Raw genomic sequence first — 18,363 nt, 5'->3', positions numbered from 1 at the left:
ATAGTTTGCAACATCAGTGTGATGGGTTAATGATAGTCATATGTTCAGCGACTATCATTAACCCATCACACTGATGTTGCAAACTATAATCCATAAAGAATTAAAACATATACGCAATCAGTGCTGTGTGTTTCCCGCCAGTGTGTGTATTTAAACAATGTTCACTGTCTGTTTAGCTACTTTGAGAAAGGCTCTGGAAGAGCCGAAACGTTAGTCCATAGCTCTTTAATAAATTATTTATATTTTTCTAAGACCTGTGAGTGCTGATCCCCCTTTCTTGTTTTGTATAGTATATATATATATATATATATATATATATATATATATATATATATATATATATATATATATATATATATATATATATATGTGAACATTTCGACACCCTTACACATTATTGACAGGCACATCCCTAGTAATATGGACGCCTAAGTGGGTCCTGATGGGGACCTTGTGCTTATGTAACCCCTGTAGTTCTCACAGTGTACACTAGATGGCACTGTGCGGTAGTATAAAGGTCTTGGGAACCATGAGGTCTGGGTCCATTACTTTAGCCCAACCAAGCAGGCTGGAAGGGAATGGGTAGTGTGATCCTAGGACCAGTGGCCCTAGTAAAGTGATAGCATACTCTTTTATAGATCACTCTAGGAGTGATAGGTTATTTAGTTGAGCAGCTCAAGGCTCCTATGAGGATATTAGAGGGATTAAGATCCCATGGTATTACTGACCCAGAGTAGGGACCAAAGTGTTGAGACTAGGGATGATAGGAATTCCCCTAGCTGCCACTCAAAGAGATCCTGAAAACTGGGCAATACCTCTTACAAGCTGCAACTCTCTCTGGTGTGTATTCTCTGGCCTGCAGGGATTTAGCCTATACTGATACTGTGAGTATATGCTACCTTTGTACTATCTGTGTTTTATGCTCCATTGTGGATATGTGCTATGTTGAATAAATACAGTTCATTGGTTAAGCATTAAACTACTGGCGCCCATTTATTGTGCGATTGCACCTAGTTACAATTGCACTACACTCTGCCTCCACCCTGTTGTGAGGGCCTCATTTGTGGTTCCACACCACATGGAAAGTAGCTAAAACATACCCTTAATAAAGTCAGTTTACTATAGTGCTATATATATATATATATATATATATATATATATATATATATATATATACACACACACACACACACACAGTATATAATGGAGCACAGAGAGCAGGGGACTAGTAAGAACCCGCCAACCCCACTTCAACAAGGGTCCTGTTTTGGTCAGGGCATGGGTGTGGGTTTACTCTCAGGGATCTCAAGTTACACCCCTACTGGTAGGAATAAGATGGTTTCTTTATGCAGAATGCCTAGCTTGTGAGCCAATTCGAATATGGATTTTAAATGTTCATGGCAAGTCTTATGCACAACACATTATTCTAAATACATTAATAGCTAATTTTATTTTGATCACAGTGCAAAATGTTCATATCATCACAAGGGGGGCTAGAGAGGCAGATGCTTCAAAAGCTTTAAACTTACCAGAAATTTTTGCTGTACAAAAAATAAACAGACAAAACCTTCAGGGTATTCATATTATAAATATAAATAATCCAAAGTGGACCCCTTTCTGTTTCTTGTGGAGCTTAACGGCATTTCTTTTTTACATCCCAATGGGGTTAATCTACCAACATAGGTGCTAAATTGCACCCATGAAGTTAATAATAATTATCAATCACATCATAGACTTTCATTTCTTACAGTAGATCCGATCTCAGATGCTCCTTTTAGATCCATAATTGTGTTGGGCCTATAAATGGTTGTAACAGTTATTTGCAAAAGTGTGCAAAAACAAAAAATGCTGCCTTTTTTTGCATTTTGCACACTGTGTTTGGATGTGTGCAAATAGCCACAGGCCTCTGTAATAAACAGTTTAAAATAGCAGGTAAAGTAGTTGAAAATTAAAGGAGACACAATGCCCCCTTATATCCCCTGCCCCCACCCCAACAGTCACAGGGTTTGATTCCTCTATATTTGTACAGGATCAACAGACATTTAAATTCCTGTGTTCTCTGAATTATGTGTCAATACTGTGTGTGGGACACAAATAAGATCTTTTATTGTATTATTAATGTATGAGTGAATGTTGTTTTTTCTCATACTCGGAAATATATTTCCCACATCAGAAAGAACATAGCAATGCAGGATAACTGGATCTTTGGTTATATAATCACCTTTCCTGTACCCCTGCTTGGAATTGCTGAACTCCTAACCCTGGAATGACTGTTACTTGTGACTGAGTACTGGACACGTGAGTATCACACAACTTTTCAAATGGTTTATGCTTGCCTTACCATCTTGCCTGAATTTCTCATATGAAAAATATACAGCAAAAGTCAGATAAAATAGGATTTACTCCCTCGAACCATAGATGAGTTAACAAATTTATACAGATACCTAGGTTTCCTATAGAATTATCTATGCCAGTGTAGTTTAGTGAACATTTAGTGAAAATAAAGCAAAAAGACTATTTTGTTCCTTTAAAGGGCCAGTAAGCCCAGAAAAAGAAAAAACCCATAGTGCATTATATAGGGAATACTACACCCCCATTATATCATATTTATGTATTATTTATATATATTCCAGTTTATCTTGGGTGAACAATTATGAAATATAGTTCCACTGGATGTGTGATTGTTTCAAGTTAAAGACACAGGACAATGTCAATGGGTTTTTAAATTGTATAAATTGGCATTAAATGCAACTTTCTGGTTGCCACTAGAAATTTGGGACAGTTTTTAACCCTGCAAAGTGATAATTTATGTACTGAGCATTAGTAAACTGTGTGAAACATGTTATGTAGAACAGATGTGCTAATAAGTGAAACATACATTATTTGGATGGCAAAAAGTCTGGAAATAGAGAAGTGATACTAGTTTAGCTTTTGACATTATTGCTTTATATGCTATAGTTAAGGGACACCTTTGTTTTCCTGACAATCCGGTCACTGACACAACCAAAATATATTTTTTTTGTCTGCCCTAGTGGTTGTGACTTTTCATACAGCTATTTAGCAGGCTTGTGAAGACGCGTGCATGGTTGCCTTCTGCTACATTGTGTTTAGAGACAGAACCACCTGTTTCAAGATACAGACCCAACAAAGCAGAAAAGAGCAGTCAGACACTGCATTCAGTTGCAATTACATATACAAATGACCAATGAAAATTTTGACTTACCGTTACCTGGGGTTTATGGAAAATGTCATGCACTTTGTAAAAGGCAAAATAAGAGCAGTGATTTGTTATGAATGCAAAAATATCGATTATTTCTTATTAAAGAGATACTGACCCCAGAAATTGCAAAGGCAATTTATTAAGCCCAGAAGAAGTATTAAGTATTTTTCATATTGCACAAGTGTGAATAAGACATTTGATAAGTTGATTCATATCAGTGCAGGAACCATGCATTAGAATGTAATCACTATGCATATTAAAAAGAGATTGAACATTTTTCTTCATTGGTTACAATTCATGCATGACTTCTTTGAGAATTGTTTGGTCGCATTAACTGTCATTAGGTTTCCATGTTTGAGGCAGCACCCGCTGTTTCATTTGGACACATCCACATTCCATGGGTTGTAGGTACCAGGCTCATCTCTGGGGATCTAAAAATATATATAAAAAGAAAAAGGCAGTTCTTCTAAAAATGTAAAAAAAAACATGTTATGTAATCCGTAAAAGCAATTCTTTAAAAAGTGGTGTGGAGGGAGGCAAGAGATATTCCTCTATAGAGTTCTTGTTGTATGCTTATAAAAACGTCTTTATTTAGCTGTACATTCTATTACTCTTTAAAGGGTTATACCAGGGCAAAATCCAGAAACTGCCTGTGCCTCCCTTTAACAGAATCATCTGAAAGTATTCATGCAATCACTATGTAATCATTATGTTTAAGTATGTTCAAATGTGCAGCTATAATGGGCACAAAACAATGCTCGCATTTAAGAGCCATAATTCAGAGTACTGGAAAAAAAGAACGAGCAAAACGTGAGATGAAGGGGGCCCCAGAGATGTCACATACCATGTTGGTTAGATGGTCTGAACAAGCCATTCTAATTCTCTCAGGACCTGCTGGGCTGTTTAAGGTGAAGTCCTTGGATAACCCACGTTCGGCACGAGCAGAGTCTATTGCATCTTTAATAGCAAAGAACACAGAGCACCCCAAGAATAGAGCAGTCTCACCAACGCCCTACATATGTAAAGAGTAATTAGTTTGTATGGCATTAAACGGTTATTATTACTAACCTTTATTTATATAATGAGATAAATTCAGCACTGTGGCACTGAACAGAGATTATACATCTTTTATTTCAGTCCCTGCTCCTGTGGAGCTTACAATCTAAGGGCCCTATAATTTTGACACACTATAGTAAGTTTCAGAAATCAACTATGCAATGCATACCTGCATGAACGGCAAAAAACATCTCCATAGTTCCACCTCAACATTTCAAAGATCATGGTACCTAACCTTTGTCTCAATGATAGGGTCAGTTCTGTGTCAGATAAAAGACTAAAGTGGTAGTTCATATTTACATTTTTTTTATTATGATGTAGACGGTGATATTCTGAGCCAAATTGTAACTGCTCTGACTTTATTCTTGTAGGTTTTGAATTCTATAGGTTTTTTTGTTAAGTGGCTCCCGAGTTTAAAATTTCAGCAGCTATTTAGTTGAAAGGGTGCAATTTACCGTAGCAACCAGGACTGAACAGAAAGTCAAGTAACAAAAAAATTATAGCCTCAGAGAGCAATTAAATTTTGCTGCTGGTGTCAGTAACCCACATTTCCAGAGCAGGAAAAGGCAGACGAGGAAAGAAGAGAAAAATATGGAGATTATTTTTTAATAATAGGACATTTATACTTAAAGTTAGCGTAAAGGTGATCTACCCCTTGAATTAGTATACAGTCTGTGGTTCCAGTTACAGTTTACATGGCCTTGCAAAAGATTTTTCACTATCCTGTACACTTTTGGCCCCTACGCCTGTGGTACACACCAGATGTACTAACTCTTTGCATATCATGGTGGTACTAAAGACATGAAATACTCATGATTATCTATCTGTTACTGTTAAAAGGACCAGTAACATCAAAAAATGAAATTGTTTTAAAGTAATAAAAATATAATGTAGTGTTGCCCTGCACTAGTAAAACTGCTGTGTTTGCTTCAGAAACACTACTATTGTTTATATAAATAAGCTGCTGTGTAGCCATGGGGGCAGCCATCCAAAGGAGAAAAGGCTCAAGTTACACAGCAGATAAGCTCTGTAGAACATAATGCTGTTATCCATTATTTATCCTGTGCCATATAGCCGTTTTTCAATTTCCGCCATTGCTACTCAGCAGCTTGTTGATATGAACTATAGTAGTGTTTCTGAAGCAAACATCAGTTTTACAAGCGCAGGGCAACACTACATGATATTTTCATTACTTTAAAACTCTTTCAGTTTTTGGCATTACTGGTCCTTTAAGATCTGACTGCAATTGTAATTCCTTTTGTAATATAAAGGGATGCTTCTTCAGGCCCCCTGCACTGGCAACACTGAGCCTGCACAGTTGAAGCCAGGTCCAGATCAGTTTCAATGGTCCATGCTCCTGTAGGGTGATTTGAGAAGAAAGCAGAAGCAGCAAGAAATTGTGCCTACCAACCCTGCTATATTATTTACATGGTGAAGGAAATGCCTACTTTGGTTGGTCACCAGTGGTTCAGTTCAGGAGTGGACCCTATTATTACTCTTGTTACATTCTCATGAATAAAAACAAAGGTAGGGAAGCATATTACCTTTGATGAGTAGATGGTATATGGATTGTTGGATGAAGCTAGTAAAGAAACATTAAATTCCCTTGGAATATCACACACAGCTGGTATAATATATTTATCAGGGCCAATAGTGTGCAAGGATCCAGAAGGGGAATATTGAAGTTCCTCTGTTGTGTACAGACCAAATCCTTGGGCAAATGCTCCTTCAACCTAAGAGAAACACATTTTTTTTTAAACAAGCATACAGTAATATTAGACCCTCAAAACAACACATATAAAGAAACATTTATAATAATCACATGTACTGTATATGAGTTATGACTTCCACTGACCTGTCCAATGTCTATTCCTGGATTGATGCTTTGTCCCAGGTCCATAACAATATCAGTGCGTAGGTTCTACAAGGAACAAAATGTTTACCAAACTACAGTTATTAGTACATTTGTTATTGAAGCATTAGAGCTTACAAAGAAAAAAAAATCAGCACAAAAGGGCATCTGATTTATATTAGAAATTATTTAGAGATTTATATTGATTTATAATATAGATTTATTTTTATATTTATTTATATATTATATAAGATTAAAATAAACTCTGTACATCTTTATAGAGTTTTATTATGGATAATAGGGATTTATTGACCAGTGCTCAAGTGTACTGCACGTACACCAATTAATACTTGCAACACAGTCACAGTATTGGTGAGCGGCACAGAAAGTAAAAAAAAAACTTTAAAAGAGGTGGATTATTTCATTCAAAAGGTTGTACATGATCATAATATTTTTACATAATCTGTAATATTTTGTCATAAATTAATGTGTGCATTATAAAGGATTATGTACCTCCTACTAAAGATATTGGATTTGTAAAGTAATTCTCGAATGCCTGGGAAAGGAACATAGAGAACAAGGCCTGAAATAAATAACAAAGAATAGTCTTTTTGGATCTTAATGGAATTTAATTTATTTAATAGTTATATAAAATGTTTGACAGTCAGCATATGGATCATGTGAGGGTGAGAATAACATTCTTAAAACAGATAGAAAAGTATACTTGCATTGTATTTTCCAGTCAGACAATCAAGCTCGATCTCCGAACATGCTGCACCAAAAATGTAATAAGGGCCAGCATGACCCTCTCCCTTCTCCCAGTCCATGTAAGTGTCATATCCTCTAAAGCAAGGTAAAAAAAAAGTGTCATTTTCAGTCAGGAAACTCACTTTAACTAGGCATAATCGTAAAAGAGTAGAATTGAAATAAATCTCAAAGAAAGAAATGTGTTACAGGGTGGAAAACACACAAAACCATGAGAAGTAATGTAATGCAAAATTATCTATTTGAAATGTCACTGTTTACAACTAATAACATAAAACTGCAGCCAGCCTAGATGAGTGGATTAACTTTTTAAATGCCATTGATAGCGGAATCTATGATGTGTTACCATTTGGGTCACATGGCAGTTTCTAGACCTGTGGCCCTCCTGCTACTCTTTCCTACATGCACCCAGCTAAGACCCCCACCATCACACACAAATGTTTTACAGACACTTACTTGTAAACTAAAAAACACATTTTGGGAGTGGACACTAAAGGAGACATTGGTACACATATAGGGACAGAATTGTCAATTTTCTAGCATGAAGTGACCCCGAGATGCTTCAAAGTGAAGCTATAAAGCGATGCTTATATATTTCATAAAAAATACAGCTTAGATTTGCAGCTTGGGGAAGAAAACGATTTGAATATGTCAGAATATGGCGTTTTTAAAAATATATGTCTTTTTGGGATCAACAGTTACGTGCGTTTTTGGCTTTGCAAACTAATGTATGCTTATTTCTGCTGTTGGGTTTGAACTATACAATTCAGGTATCTCCATAAAACTATACATATTTGTTACTGCCAGGCGTTGGAGGCATGACATTTTCAAATCTGTTTTATTTTATGTGTGGAGATACAACATACATTAGAACCCTGCTTTTATGTTTTCCAGAGGGCCGCAAAAATCTGGGAAAACAGAAAAAGTGGGAAGAAATGAATGGTGCTTTCCTATGACAGACAGCAAATAATCAGTGTAGTTCCCAGGAAAGCATAATATAATATTTCTATATGCTATAACTATACTTTACTGTTTTATTTTATAAAGTATTTAGTGTAATGAATCTTGCTATAACAAGTGCACGAAGTCTCCCCCACACAATGACTGACTGCTTCAACCAAAATGCCATGTTTGGCTGTATCTCTTCTGGTCCCAGGATCCATGGTGGTGAACACCAAACAGAAGCATGTGCACTGGTAGCTGAACTTTTTCTACCTTGCAGTGGTTGGTCTACTAGTTAAAAAAAATCAGAGGGTTTTTAGTTCCCTTTAAACAATAATGAAGTGCAACAATTGTCTGGTACTGCAGGGGTTCAAATGTACCATGGTAGGGGTGTCCAGGGTCAGAACTAGGATTTGGCATGCTAGGCATGTACCTCTTCTGTCACCTACCTCTGGTCAAGACCCTTGTTCCCCCCCCATTGCTTACTGGTCATTCCCCCCACCGCCACGCTCAGGGGCACATTTACTAAGCTCGAGTGAATGATTCGAAGTAAAAAAACTTTGAATTTCGAAGTATTTTTTTGGGTACTTCGACCATCGAATAGGCTACTACGACCTTCGACTTCGATCCGAACTAAAAATCGTTTGACTATTTGACCATTTGATAGTTGAAGTACTGTCTCTTTAAAAAAATTTTGACTACATACTTCGGCAGTTTAAACCTACCGAGGTACAATGTTAGCCTATGGGGACTTTCCCCATCAGTTTTCTAAGGTTTTTTGATTGAAGAAAAATCCTTAGATCGATCGATAAAAATCCTTTGAATCGTTCGATTCGAAGGATTTCATTGTTTTTTCATTTTTTTTACTTTGATCGATTGAACGATTTGCGGTAAATCCTTCGAATCCGATATTCGAATTTGAAGGATTTTACTTAGAGGGTCAAATTCGAGGGTTTATTAACCCTCGCTATTCGACCCTTAGTAAATGTGCAGCTCAGTATCCTCAGTGAATGCTCAATTGTTGTTGAGAAACAATGACTACATTTATGATCATCGCCTTTCTCTTTGCAATTTTACCAGGCGGAAAACAACAGCACAACCTGTAGTAGAGAATAAGAAATAAAATGATAACCATTTTTACCTGTAATATCCAGTTGATGAAAGGCTAATTCTTTGCTCAAAAGCCTCTGAAACCTTAGAGAGAAATTAATTCTCAATTTGGTGTGTTGCATTGCTCATTTTTCAGTTTCAACAAAGTATAAAGTATAGGCCATTGCTTGTCTTTTTTATTAATTTGTTAAACAAGAAGAGCCATCTGTTTTTCATTTGTATTTATTTATATTTTTGTATTTATTTAGATAGATAGATATATTGAGTATGACAGACTTCATCTCTGTTTAGCCTTTGGACACACCGTAAATATGAAGCTTCTGACTAGACTTATTGTTACAGACATACCCAATAAAGGCATAACACAACTCCTACCCAAACCTTCTTCTTAGAAGTACCTCTCATATTACAGAGATCTTAATAGAACTTTTGACCATCAGGGCTGCAGGAAACGCTGTATGGAGTACCCCACTAATTAAAGGTGGTGTTCACCTTCAAACACTTTTTTTTATTTTTTTTTTATAGTTTAGTTGTTTTCAGATTCACCAGAAATAGAGACTTTTTCCCAGTTACTTTTTATTTTCTGTTTCTTCACTCTACTTTGACAGTTCTAATACTGAAGTGGAAAGTTTCATTTTCACCTTCATAGGTCTTCCTAAAGCAGCTCTAGGAGGGGGTCATCGACTCTAACTGATCTAAATTGATACATTTGTTATAGTTGACCCTGCTGAGCAAAATCACTCATTAAAGGCAGCCGTTATATTTGATACAATAGTTGCTGATATTCCACAGATGCTGTGGAGACATGTTTCAACCAATGTAGCAATTTGTAACAGTTCCGAATCGGCACCTCGAATACTGCTGCAACACTAAGAAACCAGGGAGAGGAATATTAAACTTTAAACTTCAATCTTGAAAAAAACGGTCAACAATAAAAGATGGAATGCAATTAAAAAAAGTCTTTATTTCTGGTGAACAATCTGAAAAAATACAACTGAAAAAAGTGTTTGGAAGGGGAATAACCCCTTTAAAGACAAACCTCCCCAAAATAGTTTTTTTTAAATAATGTTTATTTCTTAGCAACAACACTGCAACCATTAAAACACCCGGTATGCTATAGCCCTTGATGCTGTTTGCTAAACACTCACAAGTTCAGTGAGTAATAAATTATCTATGTTGACCTCTTGCCAACATAAGTCTTACCCATTTCTCCCACTTTCCATTGGGATTCCCTCTCATTATGGGTTCCAGCCTCTGCCAAAGGATTTCACATGCATTCTACAAAACAGAAAAATTCCCATAACAAAAGGTTTAGTGCTGGTAGGTATATTTAAATACATTTTAGCTTGATATGGACAGTGATATTCATATGAAGATTTGCAGCTTTTATTCTATTTTTTATTTTTTGTTGTTTTTGAATTTGCTCTCTGTGACATTGTCATTGTCTGCAATGCCCAGGAACCCAAAAGCAAATTAATTCTGAGGTTGAATTTCTGTTTCTTACCATCATTATCGATTACACTCTAGTTTGTAGAAACTGGTATTTTTGCTGGGACTGAAAAATAAGGTATATTTCATTACCTTAACAGCAATCCCAATGACATCTGTTCCGATAGATCCCCCAGATACAATAGAATTTGGTACAGTCACTGTGCTGGTATCACAGATGTAAATATAAGACATGGGTATCTTAAGTTCTCGGCTTGCAACCTGTAGTGGGAAATGGAAAGGAAGAGCTTCTGAAATAATAAAAAGAAAATCTATGCTCCAGCGGGACCACTTCACTCATGTCAGGTAAATGAATAATCACTGGGGAGAGGATCTAACAAATTGTCACCCTCCAGTGATTTTAACTTTCCTTGTACTTTTGGGGGGGGGGGAAATGAAAAATGAACAACTCAAATCCCTTGTTAAAGTGTTAGTAGACTTAAGGTTTAGAAATCCCCTTATCTGGAAAACAACAGGTCCTGAGTTCAGGATAACAGGTTCCATACTTGTAGTTGGACTTCGCTCTACTAGTTCCAACAGGGGTTTCATGTACTCCCAGAATCTTCCATTTAATGTTGCATGTATAAAAGAGTCCTTTAATACTCTTGAATAATTTGAATAATGCTCCTTAAGGCTATTCAGTTTGTATCAGTTTCACTTTTCCACCAAGCCCAAAATGCTCCCATTTACTAGGTATTCTAAAGGATTCTTGTTCTTCAGCTGACATGGGCTATTGGCTCAGACGTTAATAGCTGTGACACTGGATACCAAACTAGAGAGACTTTCAGGATTTCCAATAGGAAATCCTTGCCACATTAAATACTTAATTTTTTTGTATTGCTGGTCCACGATACCATACAAAATTAGCAACCTTTACAATAGGATTCATATGATAAACTATAAAATATCTGAACTAAAAAGAATTTTAAACACATATTTGCAAATAACTGTGTATGTGTGAATATAGAGAAAGTTGAAATAGATTGTAGTTCCTAGCTATCATATTAGGTTTTGTCACTTAAAGGAAAACTATACCCCCCAAACAATGTAGCTCTCTATAAAAATATATTGCATAAAACAGCTCATATGTAAAACCCTGCTTGATGTAAATAAACCATTTTCATAATAATATACTTTGTCAGTAGTATGTGTCATTGGATAATCATAAATAGAAAAATGCTATTTTAAAAAATAAGGGCCACCCCCTGGGATTGTACGATTCACTGTGCAAACAAACATACCAATAAACCATACTGGTTAGGTCACATGAGCCAATTAACAGACAGAGTTCTATCTTTTGCTTCCACACTTCTTCCTGTTACAGTTAGAGCTGCAGTATTTCTGGTCAGGTGATCTCTGAGGCAGCACACAGATACCATCACAAAATGGTGGCTCAAGGCAAGAGATGTAAAAGGGCAAGATTTACTTAAATATATAGACCAGTTTGAAAAGATTCTTTAATATGCCACTTAATTTGATATAAACTATCAGTTGCTTAAGTATTCATTTTGGGGGTATAGTTTTCCTTTAAGTGATCCATTGAGGCACAGTAGTTTGGGAAGAGCAGTTCTAAGGACTTGCCCTTTTCTCTTATTTCTGGCTGCACAGCATTCAAATACATGTTGTAATTCAAGAACTGTGAGGAAGTACAGAAAGCTTTTATATAGTGCAGTATATTGTAATTATAACAACACACGTGTATTGTGTTCCCCAGGGTATATGCTGCATATTATTTTGGCTCATATTCATTTTGGTGGGTAGTTAGGTTCACTGCTCCCAAAGGATGAAATCATGGGTAGTCTCCCTTGGGCAGCCTCACTTGGATTCTACACAGTTTATTTACCTTTTAATATGTGTAACTTAACATGGGTACACATGGGTGTTGATATGTTCACAATATACTGCACCTTATAAAAACGTTTTTTTTTTTCTTTGTTTCCTCATAGAGACTGCACACTGTTTTGATGATGCTAGTTACAGCGCTTTCTTCAACAAATTATGATTGTAATCAAGTCATTCTAGTCCATAAACTACTAAGAGCATCTCTTACTTGTATCATCTTGGTGTGAAGTCCCTGACCCATCTCCACACCACTGTGACTAACAAGTACATGGCCATCAATGTAAATATGTACCAGAGCAGCAGCCTGCAAGCAATTAACACACAACAATAAGGTGAAAAACAAAACTACATTATTGTTAAAATTATTTTCTTAACTGAGGCTTAGTTTATAATAAAGACCAGAGAGACATGTGCATGTAATACAGTGTGTAAGACACGTGCATGTACATATGTTTATGTGGTCTGTTGGCTTATTCAAAACCAGACTAGAAACTGACTTTAACTTTCCCATTTAAACATGATATGTCATATACCTTCATACAACATAACTATGAGCTCTATAGGCTCAGATATGTCCATTAACAAATACTCCGTGTAATCTAGCTTTACTACGAGCTCATCTTGTAGTAGTATTTTTATATAAATATATTTATATTTCAATTAAGCCACCCAATACTCCCTCATCTAGTCTGACTAGCCTTATAGTCTCCTTACCACTGCTACCAATAGATTTTCTAAAACCACAGTGTTGGGTAACACGTTAGTGCTGTACAAGTAATAAATGTTATTAGATAGGCCCACATCCTGATGTCTTTTACTCTTCAGCTCCACTACCCACACATTCTAATTTTTTCAGCTTTGGTGCAGGGTTTGGGTACACTGACCTGATGAAAAGTTTTCTCAACAAAGCCAACTGTGAATTTTAGAGGTATGATGGCAATTCCCTTCTTTTTCCAATAGTTTTTCTTGTTTGACTCTAGTATGGCATCTCTTCTGCTTTGGTAGCTTGACTTTTGCATACATTCCTCCCAACATCGCATCAGATTAGTAGAATCAAACTCCTGGTTGTAATGAGTTTTTCCAATTCCTGTGTATATGTTTTTCTCTCTCACCTGTAAATATTTACCAACAGTGTTGGTTGGAGAATTAGTTGAACAAGCAGTGGACCCCTACTAATGGCAGTAAAACTATAGAACCAGCAATTTCCAAAATTGTCTCTAAAAAAACTTTAGTGAAATATCAGATAATTATGGGAAACATTTGCCACAAACATTTTCTACACTTTGTTTTTGAGCAATGCAATTCATTAAAAAGCATTAAGCAACTTAGGACTTTTTTGTTGCCATGAGAAGGAATGTATAAAAATGCAAACACAAATTAAAATGCCCAAATGTACGGAGCTTTAAGGGGACCTCTGCATCTATGCCAGAATTTACTGTATATATAATATACTATAAAACTGTTAAAAGAAAATGATAAATGTAACAAATTAGGGCCAAATGTAAAGGGTGCCATTGATCATTTGTTCCTGTCCACTGAGGCGATTTAAGATAGATGTTGCTTAAAACGCATGTTCAGTCAAACCAAATTTGTACTTCAAAACAATACTCTATCGTAAGTTACCTGGTGAGGCTGTAGCCCACACTTTATAGCCACTGCGTCCATGATGGTCTCTGTAACCAGGCCAGTTTGGGGAAACCCGAAGCCACGGAAAGCGGTGTTGGATGGAAGGTTAGTCTTGCATGCTGTAGCAGTACAGGTCAGGTTGGGAAAATAGTAGGCATTGTCCATCTTTATCAAGGCCACCACTAATACCTGCATTACATTTACCACTCATATTATACATTATGAAAAGCCGCAATATAGTATAGTTCTGGTTATACCTCGTTATTTCATCTAGTTTAATTTCTCATTAAACATCTATTCATATACAACATTTTTTTCCAGACCTACTGAAGGCAGAACTTAACCTAATGCATATTTTCCAATTAGGAGGAATCTCTTCTAATCCCCAGGCATGTTTAATCTTCAAGAAATGAGAAATGGTTGTATAATTACAGTTTAAATTCATACCCTCCTAAGACTCCCTGCATTTCAGATTTGTGAGGATTTATTTATTGCTTAGATTAGAGACACCTTTGTTGGCTTTATAGAGAATAAGCTGTTTAGCTCTAAGAAGAATTTTACACATCCTGACCTTGTTTATATCTTGAGCACTAGCTGAAGGTACAATATGTACCAATAACATTTGTAAGACATTTATTAGCCCTGTATTGGTAAAAGCAAATGCTTCTATCTACATTGTCAGCTGCATTGACAAGTAAAAATGAAATTTTGCTTTAGCTAGCTGCCATACCTTTTCTTTTAGGACACACATTTCACATACAAGACAGGATAATTCAAACTCGTAAAACATCAGAAGAAAAAAATCCATAATAATGTAAGCGTTATAAAATAATAAGTACATAGAGAAAATTAAATGTGATGTTCACTATGAAACTTTCAACATAGGATTTAGATTTGTTTTAGTTACCAAGATTGATTCATCTGCGGTGCATCCAGCATTGCTATAGAAAGAAACATCCAGTCCAACAATCCTGCCATCATTCATAATTCCCACCTGAAAAACAATATTTTCATCATAGTCCAAAATATGGAAACCAATTTTTCTGCATTGAAAGTATATCTATAAGTCACTCACTTTGTATTTTCCAAAGAATGGGTGTCGTCCTGCAGTAATAAGCATGTCTTCCCCACGCTCCAGAACACAACGAATGGGCCGTTTGGTCCTGAAATGCATTATTAATGTACAGCTTTTTCAGTAAGCAGCACAAAAGAACAGTGATACTGAATATGAAAAGAAAAACATCTACATTTAAAATCAAATTATGATTGAAGTATTTTTTATTGGAATAAGGCAATTCTCTATTCCAGGGGTTCCCAACCACCGGGCCACGGACAGTCCTGAACTGGGCCACCGAACAATGAATGTGGTGCGCTGAATTTGACACCGACCCCCTCTGACAACCTCCCCCTCCCCCCGGTTCTTGGAATAAAAAAAAATTGGCTCTTTTTTGGTCCCTGGGCCAAAAAAGGTTGGGGACCATTGCTCTATTCTACTCGCTTATGTAAAAAAATGGACACCTATACCACTGATTGTTTGCGTTCTAATGAGAAAAAAGGATGAAAAACCTGCCTTGCATGGGTAGTGTTTCCAGTGGTAGGAATACTTGCAGACATGGCAACTGCAATGGTCATAATAGAATTTGGCTGAACTCAGTTATACATGGGTCTTGGTTGCAAGAAAATTCTCTGTGTATGGACTAGAAAGGGTTGTAGGTATAGACTATGACAACACACAAACTGCCCTTGTATGACAAATAGAACAAGAGACACATGTGGATAGACATGACAGATATGTCTCTGCATGTAGAGCATGTTTAAAATTAAATACATTTCCTACAAAAAAATTAATTGAACTGTGCTATGTTACCCTTTAATAATCATAATTCACAGAATTAATTTATGTTTCATTTTATCATAAAACTAAGTGTCTTTTAAATACATTCAGGCAATAACTTTGAATGTGATTATTGTATTGATTATTAGATTAACTGAATATGGCACTTAGGGGCAGATTTATCAAGGGTCGAATTTCGAAGTAATGAGAGTTTTTTTGAACTCCCATAACTTTGAAATTCAAATGAAAAAAAGACCAATTGAATATTAAAAGTATTAAAAAATATTTTTTTTTGGGCCGAATAGGTTCGTTTTTGATTGAATTAGAATCGTACGAATCAAAGTAACAGCGCATTCGATCGAATTCGGTTCAAAGTTTTTCCAAAAAAAAAAATCTTTGATTTTTCAAAGTCCACCAATTGACTCCAAACAGGTTCTAGGAGGCCCCCATAGGCTAAAACAGCAATTTGGCAGGTTTTTAGATGGCAAATGGTCGAATTTTTAAAGAGACAGTACATGATAAATTTCGATATTCAAGATTTTTTTCAAATTCAAATCGAATTTGGACTATTCCCTAGTCGAAGTACACAAAAAATTAGATCAAAATTTGAATTTTTTTTAAATCATAATTTTCACTTTGAACTTGGATAAATCTGCCCCTTAGACATGATGACTGGATAGTCTTACTTCATGACTCGTCTCACTTAAAAGCAAACCTAACATAATATTTTGTGTGCCCATTTCAACAGATTTATCTTGATAAGCCAACATTTAACACTGGAAATGCTCTGTGCAGAATCATCTACCTTGCAAGGACCAAATATTTGGCAGCTTCAATGTCTTTTTTTTAGCTCAAGAATTAAAACAATAGGCAAAAATTATGTTCAGCACACGCCCTTATTCTTTGAACTCATGTCGTACAAAGGGTTTGTGTGTACTATTCATGCCACACTGCTTTAACCATGTTATTCATACAGTAAACATTATTTTTAAAAAAACACTGTGCCAACAGCTTTTAAAATCTTTTTATTATGGTCCCCTGAAAAACATAAAAATAGGGGTTTACTGTATTATTGTTGAACTGAAAGCAGATATGTGTTGGTTACATATGTATTCATTTCCCCAAGTCATTACCTGGTAGAACCACACTGTGTTGTAATTACAGCTGCATGGCTTTTAGGTTAAGTCTGAGTTAACTTAGCACACAGTTCGGTAGTGACTTTGGCCCATTCTTTCAGGAAGATTTTTTTCCATGTTGCTCAGGTTAGACAAACAATGCTTATTCTTCTCGATTTTTAAATAGCCCCAAGCTGTATTAAGATCAGGGTTGTGACTGGGTTATTACAGGACATTACCTTCCTGTTCTTAAACCACTTCATTGTTGTGTTTGGCATCATTGTCCTGCTGAAAGATGAACTTTCTTCCAACAGTAGGTCTTTTAGTAAAACCAACAGTTTAATCTGCAGTATATTTATCTGTATGTTTCACCATTCATCCTCCCTGCTTTTATAAGAGGAAACCCAGGCCATGAATATAAAAAGCAACCCCATAGCATGATGTTACTGTCCATGCTTAAATCTCTGTAGCTCTGCATAAAACTGCCCTGTAAAGTAGAGGGGGGCACAAAAGAAGTGAATACTACAAAATGTTTTGTGGCTATGTAATACCAAACAAGAGCTTTCTTTGACAAAGTTTAAAATAATGTGTAGTAAAAATCTACCACTGTCCACGCCTCAAAATTCCATAACATTGGAATGGCTCAAGCAAAAAAGTCCTGCAATGGCTCAATTTATAGCAGTGATCATTTTAAACCACCTGAGAATCTGCTTTGTACTATTCGAAAATTAAGGTGAACTAGTGTTAGCCAACTAACCCTTAATGGCATAAAGAAAATCTGCTTGGAAGAATGGTCCTGCAGCTAGAGGGGGTACTACCAAGTACTGACTTGAGGTTCAGAAGGTGACTATATAAGGGGTGGTTCACCTTTAAAGTATGTTATAGAATGCCCAATTCTAATCAACTTTTCTATTGGTCTTAAATATTTATTGTTTTATAGTTTTTTTAGTTATTTGCCTTTTTCTTTGGATTCTTCTCAGCTTTCAAATGGGGGTCACTGACCCCATCTAAAAACAAATGCTCTGTTATTGCTACTTTTTATTACTCATCTTTCTATTCAGGTCCTCTCCTATTGATATTCCAGTCTCTTATTTAAATCAGTCCATGGTCACTAGGCTAATTTGGACCCTAGCAACCAGATTACTGAAACTGCAAACTGGAGAGCTTCTGAATAAAAAGGTAAATAACTCAAAGCCACAAATAATAAAAATGAAAACCAATGGCATCATACTAAAAGTTAATTTGAAGTTAATTTGAAGGTGAACACCCCCTTTAATGCAGCCAACAAAGGTCTGTTTTTTTTTTTTGGTTTAATTTACTGTTGTATTCATTTCAGAGCAAATATAAAAGCATTTCTATAGCTGCTGCAGTAGTAGCAATTACTATTAAGATATATAAGGGGTGATGCAATAATAGTCACTAAGCTTTTGCCCATGAGCAGTAACCCATAGCAACCAATCAGCAGTTAGCATTTACTGGCCACCTGTTAAAAAGCAAACATCTTATTGGTGTG

General features: G+C 36.0%; 1 protein-coding gene across 2 annotated transcripts in view; it reads right to left on the bottom strand.

Moving 5' to 3' along the window:
- Window positions 1–3,341: 3,341 nt before the first annotated feature.
- aox1.L (aldehyde oxidase 1 L homeolog) overlaps window positions 3,342–18,363 on the bottom strand; it is a 49,982-nt gene continuing 34,960 nt past the window's right edge. For both annotated transcript variants that reach the window (XM_018236155.2, XM_041576279.1), the window contains 13 exons: window positions 14,977–15,064; window positions 14,809–14,895; window positions 13,899–14,090; window positions 13,160–13,387; window positions 12,484–12,579; window positions 10,527–10,655; window positions 10,149–10,223; window positions 8,977–9,029; window positions 6,857–6,971; window positions 6,132–6,197; window positions 5,821–6,009; window positions 4,065–4,232; window positions 3,342–3,651 (listed from right to left, as the gene is read on the bottom strand). In XM_018236155.2, the coding sequence (XP_018091644.1) occupies window positions 3,595–3,651; window positions 4,065–4,232; window positions 5,821–6,009; window positions 6,132–6,197; window positions 6,857–6,971; window positions 8,977–9,029; window positions 10,149–10,223; window positions 10,527–10,655; window positions 12,484–12,579; window positions 13,160–13,387; window positions 13,899–14,090; window positions 14,809–14,895; window positions 14,977–15,064 (1,543 nt within the window). In that variant the 3' untranslated portion in view covers window positions 3,342–3,594. The remainder of the gene's footprint in view (window positions 3,652–4,064; window positions 4,233–5,820; window positions 6,010–6,131; window positions 6,198–6,856; window positions 6,972–8,976; window positions 9,030–10,148; window positions 10,224–10,526; window positions 10,656–12,483; window positions 12,580–13,159; window positions 13,388–13,898; window positions 14,091–14,808; window positions 14,896–14,976; window positions 15,065–18,363) is intronic.

This window comes from Xenopus laevis, chromosome 9_10L, assembly GCF_017654675.1.
Source record: "Xenopus laevis strain J_2021 chromosome 9_10L, Xenopus_laevis_v10.1, whole genome shotgun sequence".
NCBI lineage: Eukaryota > Metazoa > Chordata > Amphibia > Anura > Pipidae > Xenopus > Xenopus laevis.
The sequence above is the reverse complement of the archived record's forward strand: the minus strand, read 5'-3'. Positions and strand labels throughout refer to the sequence as shown.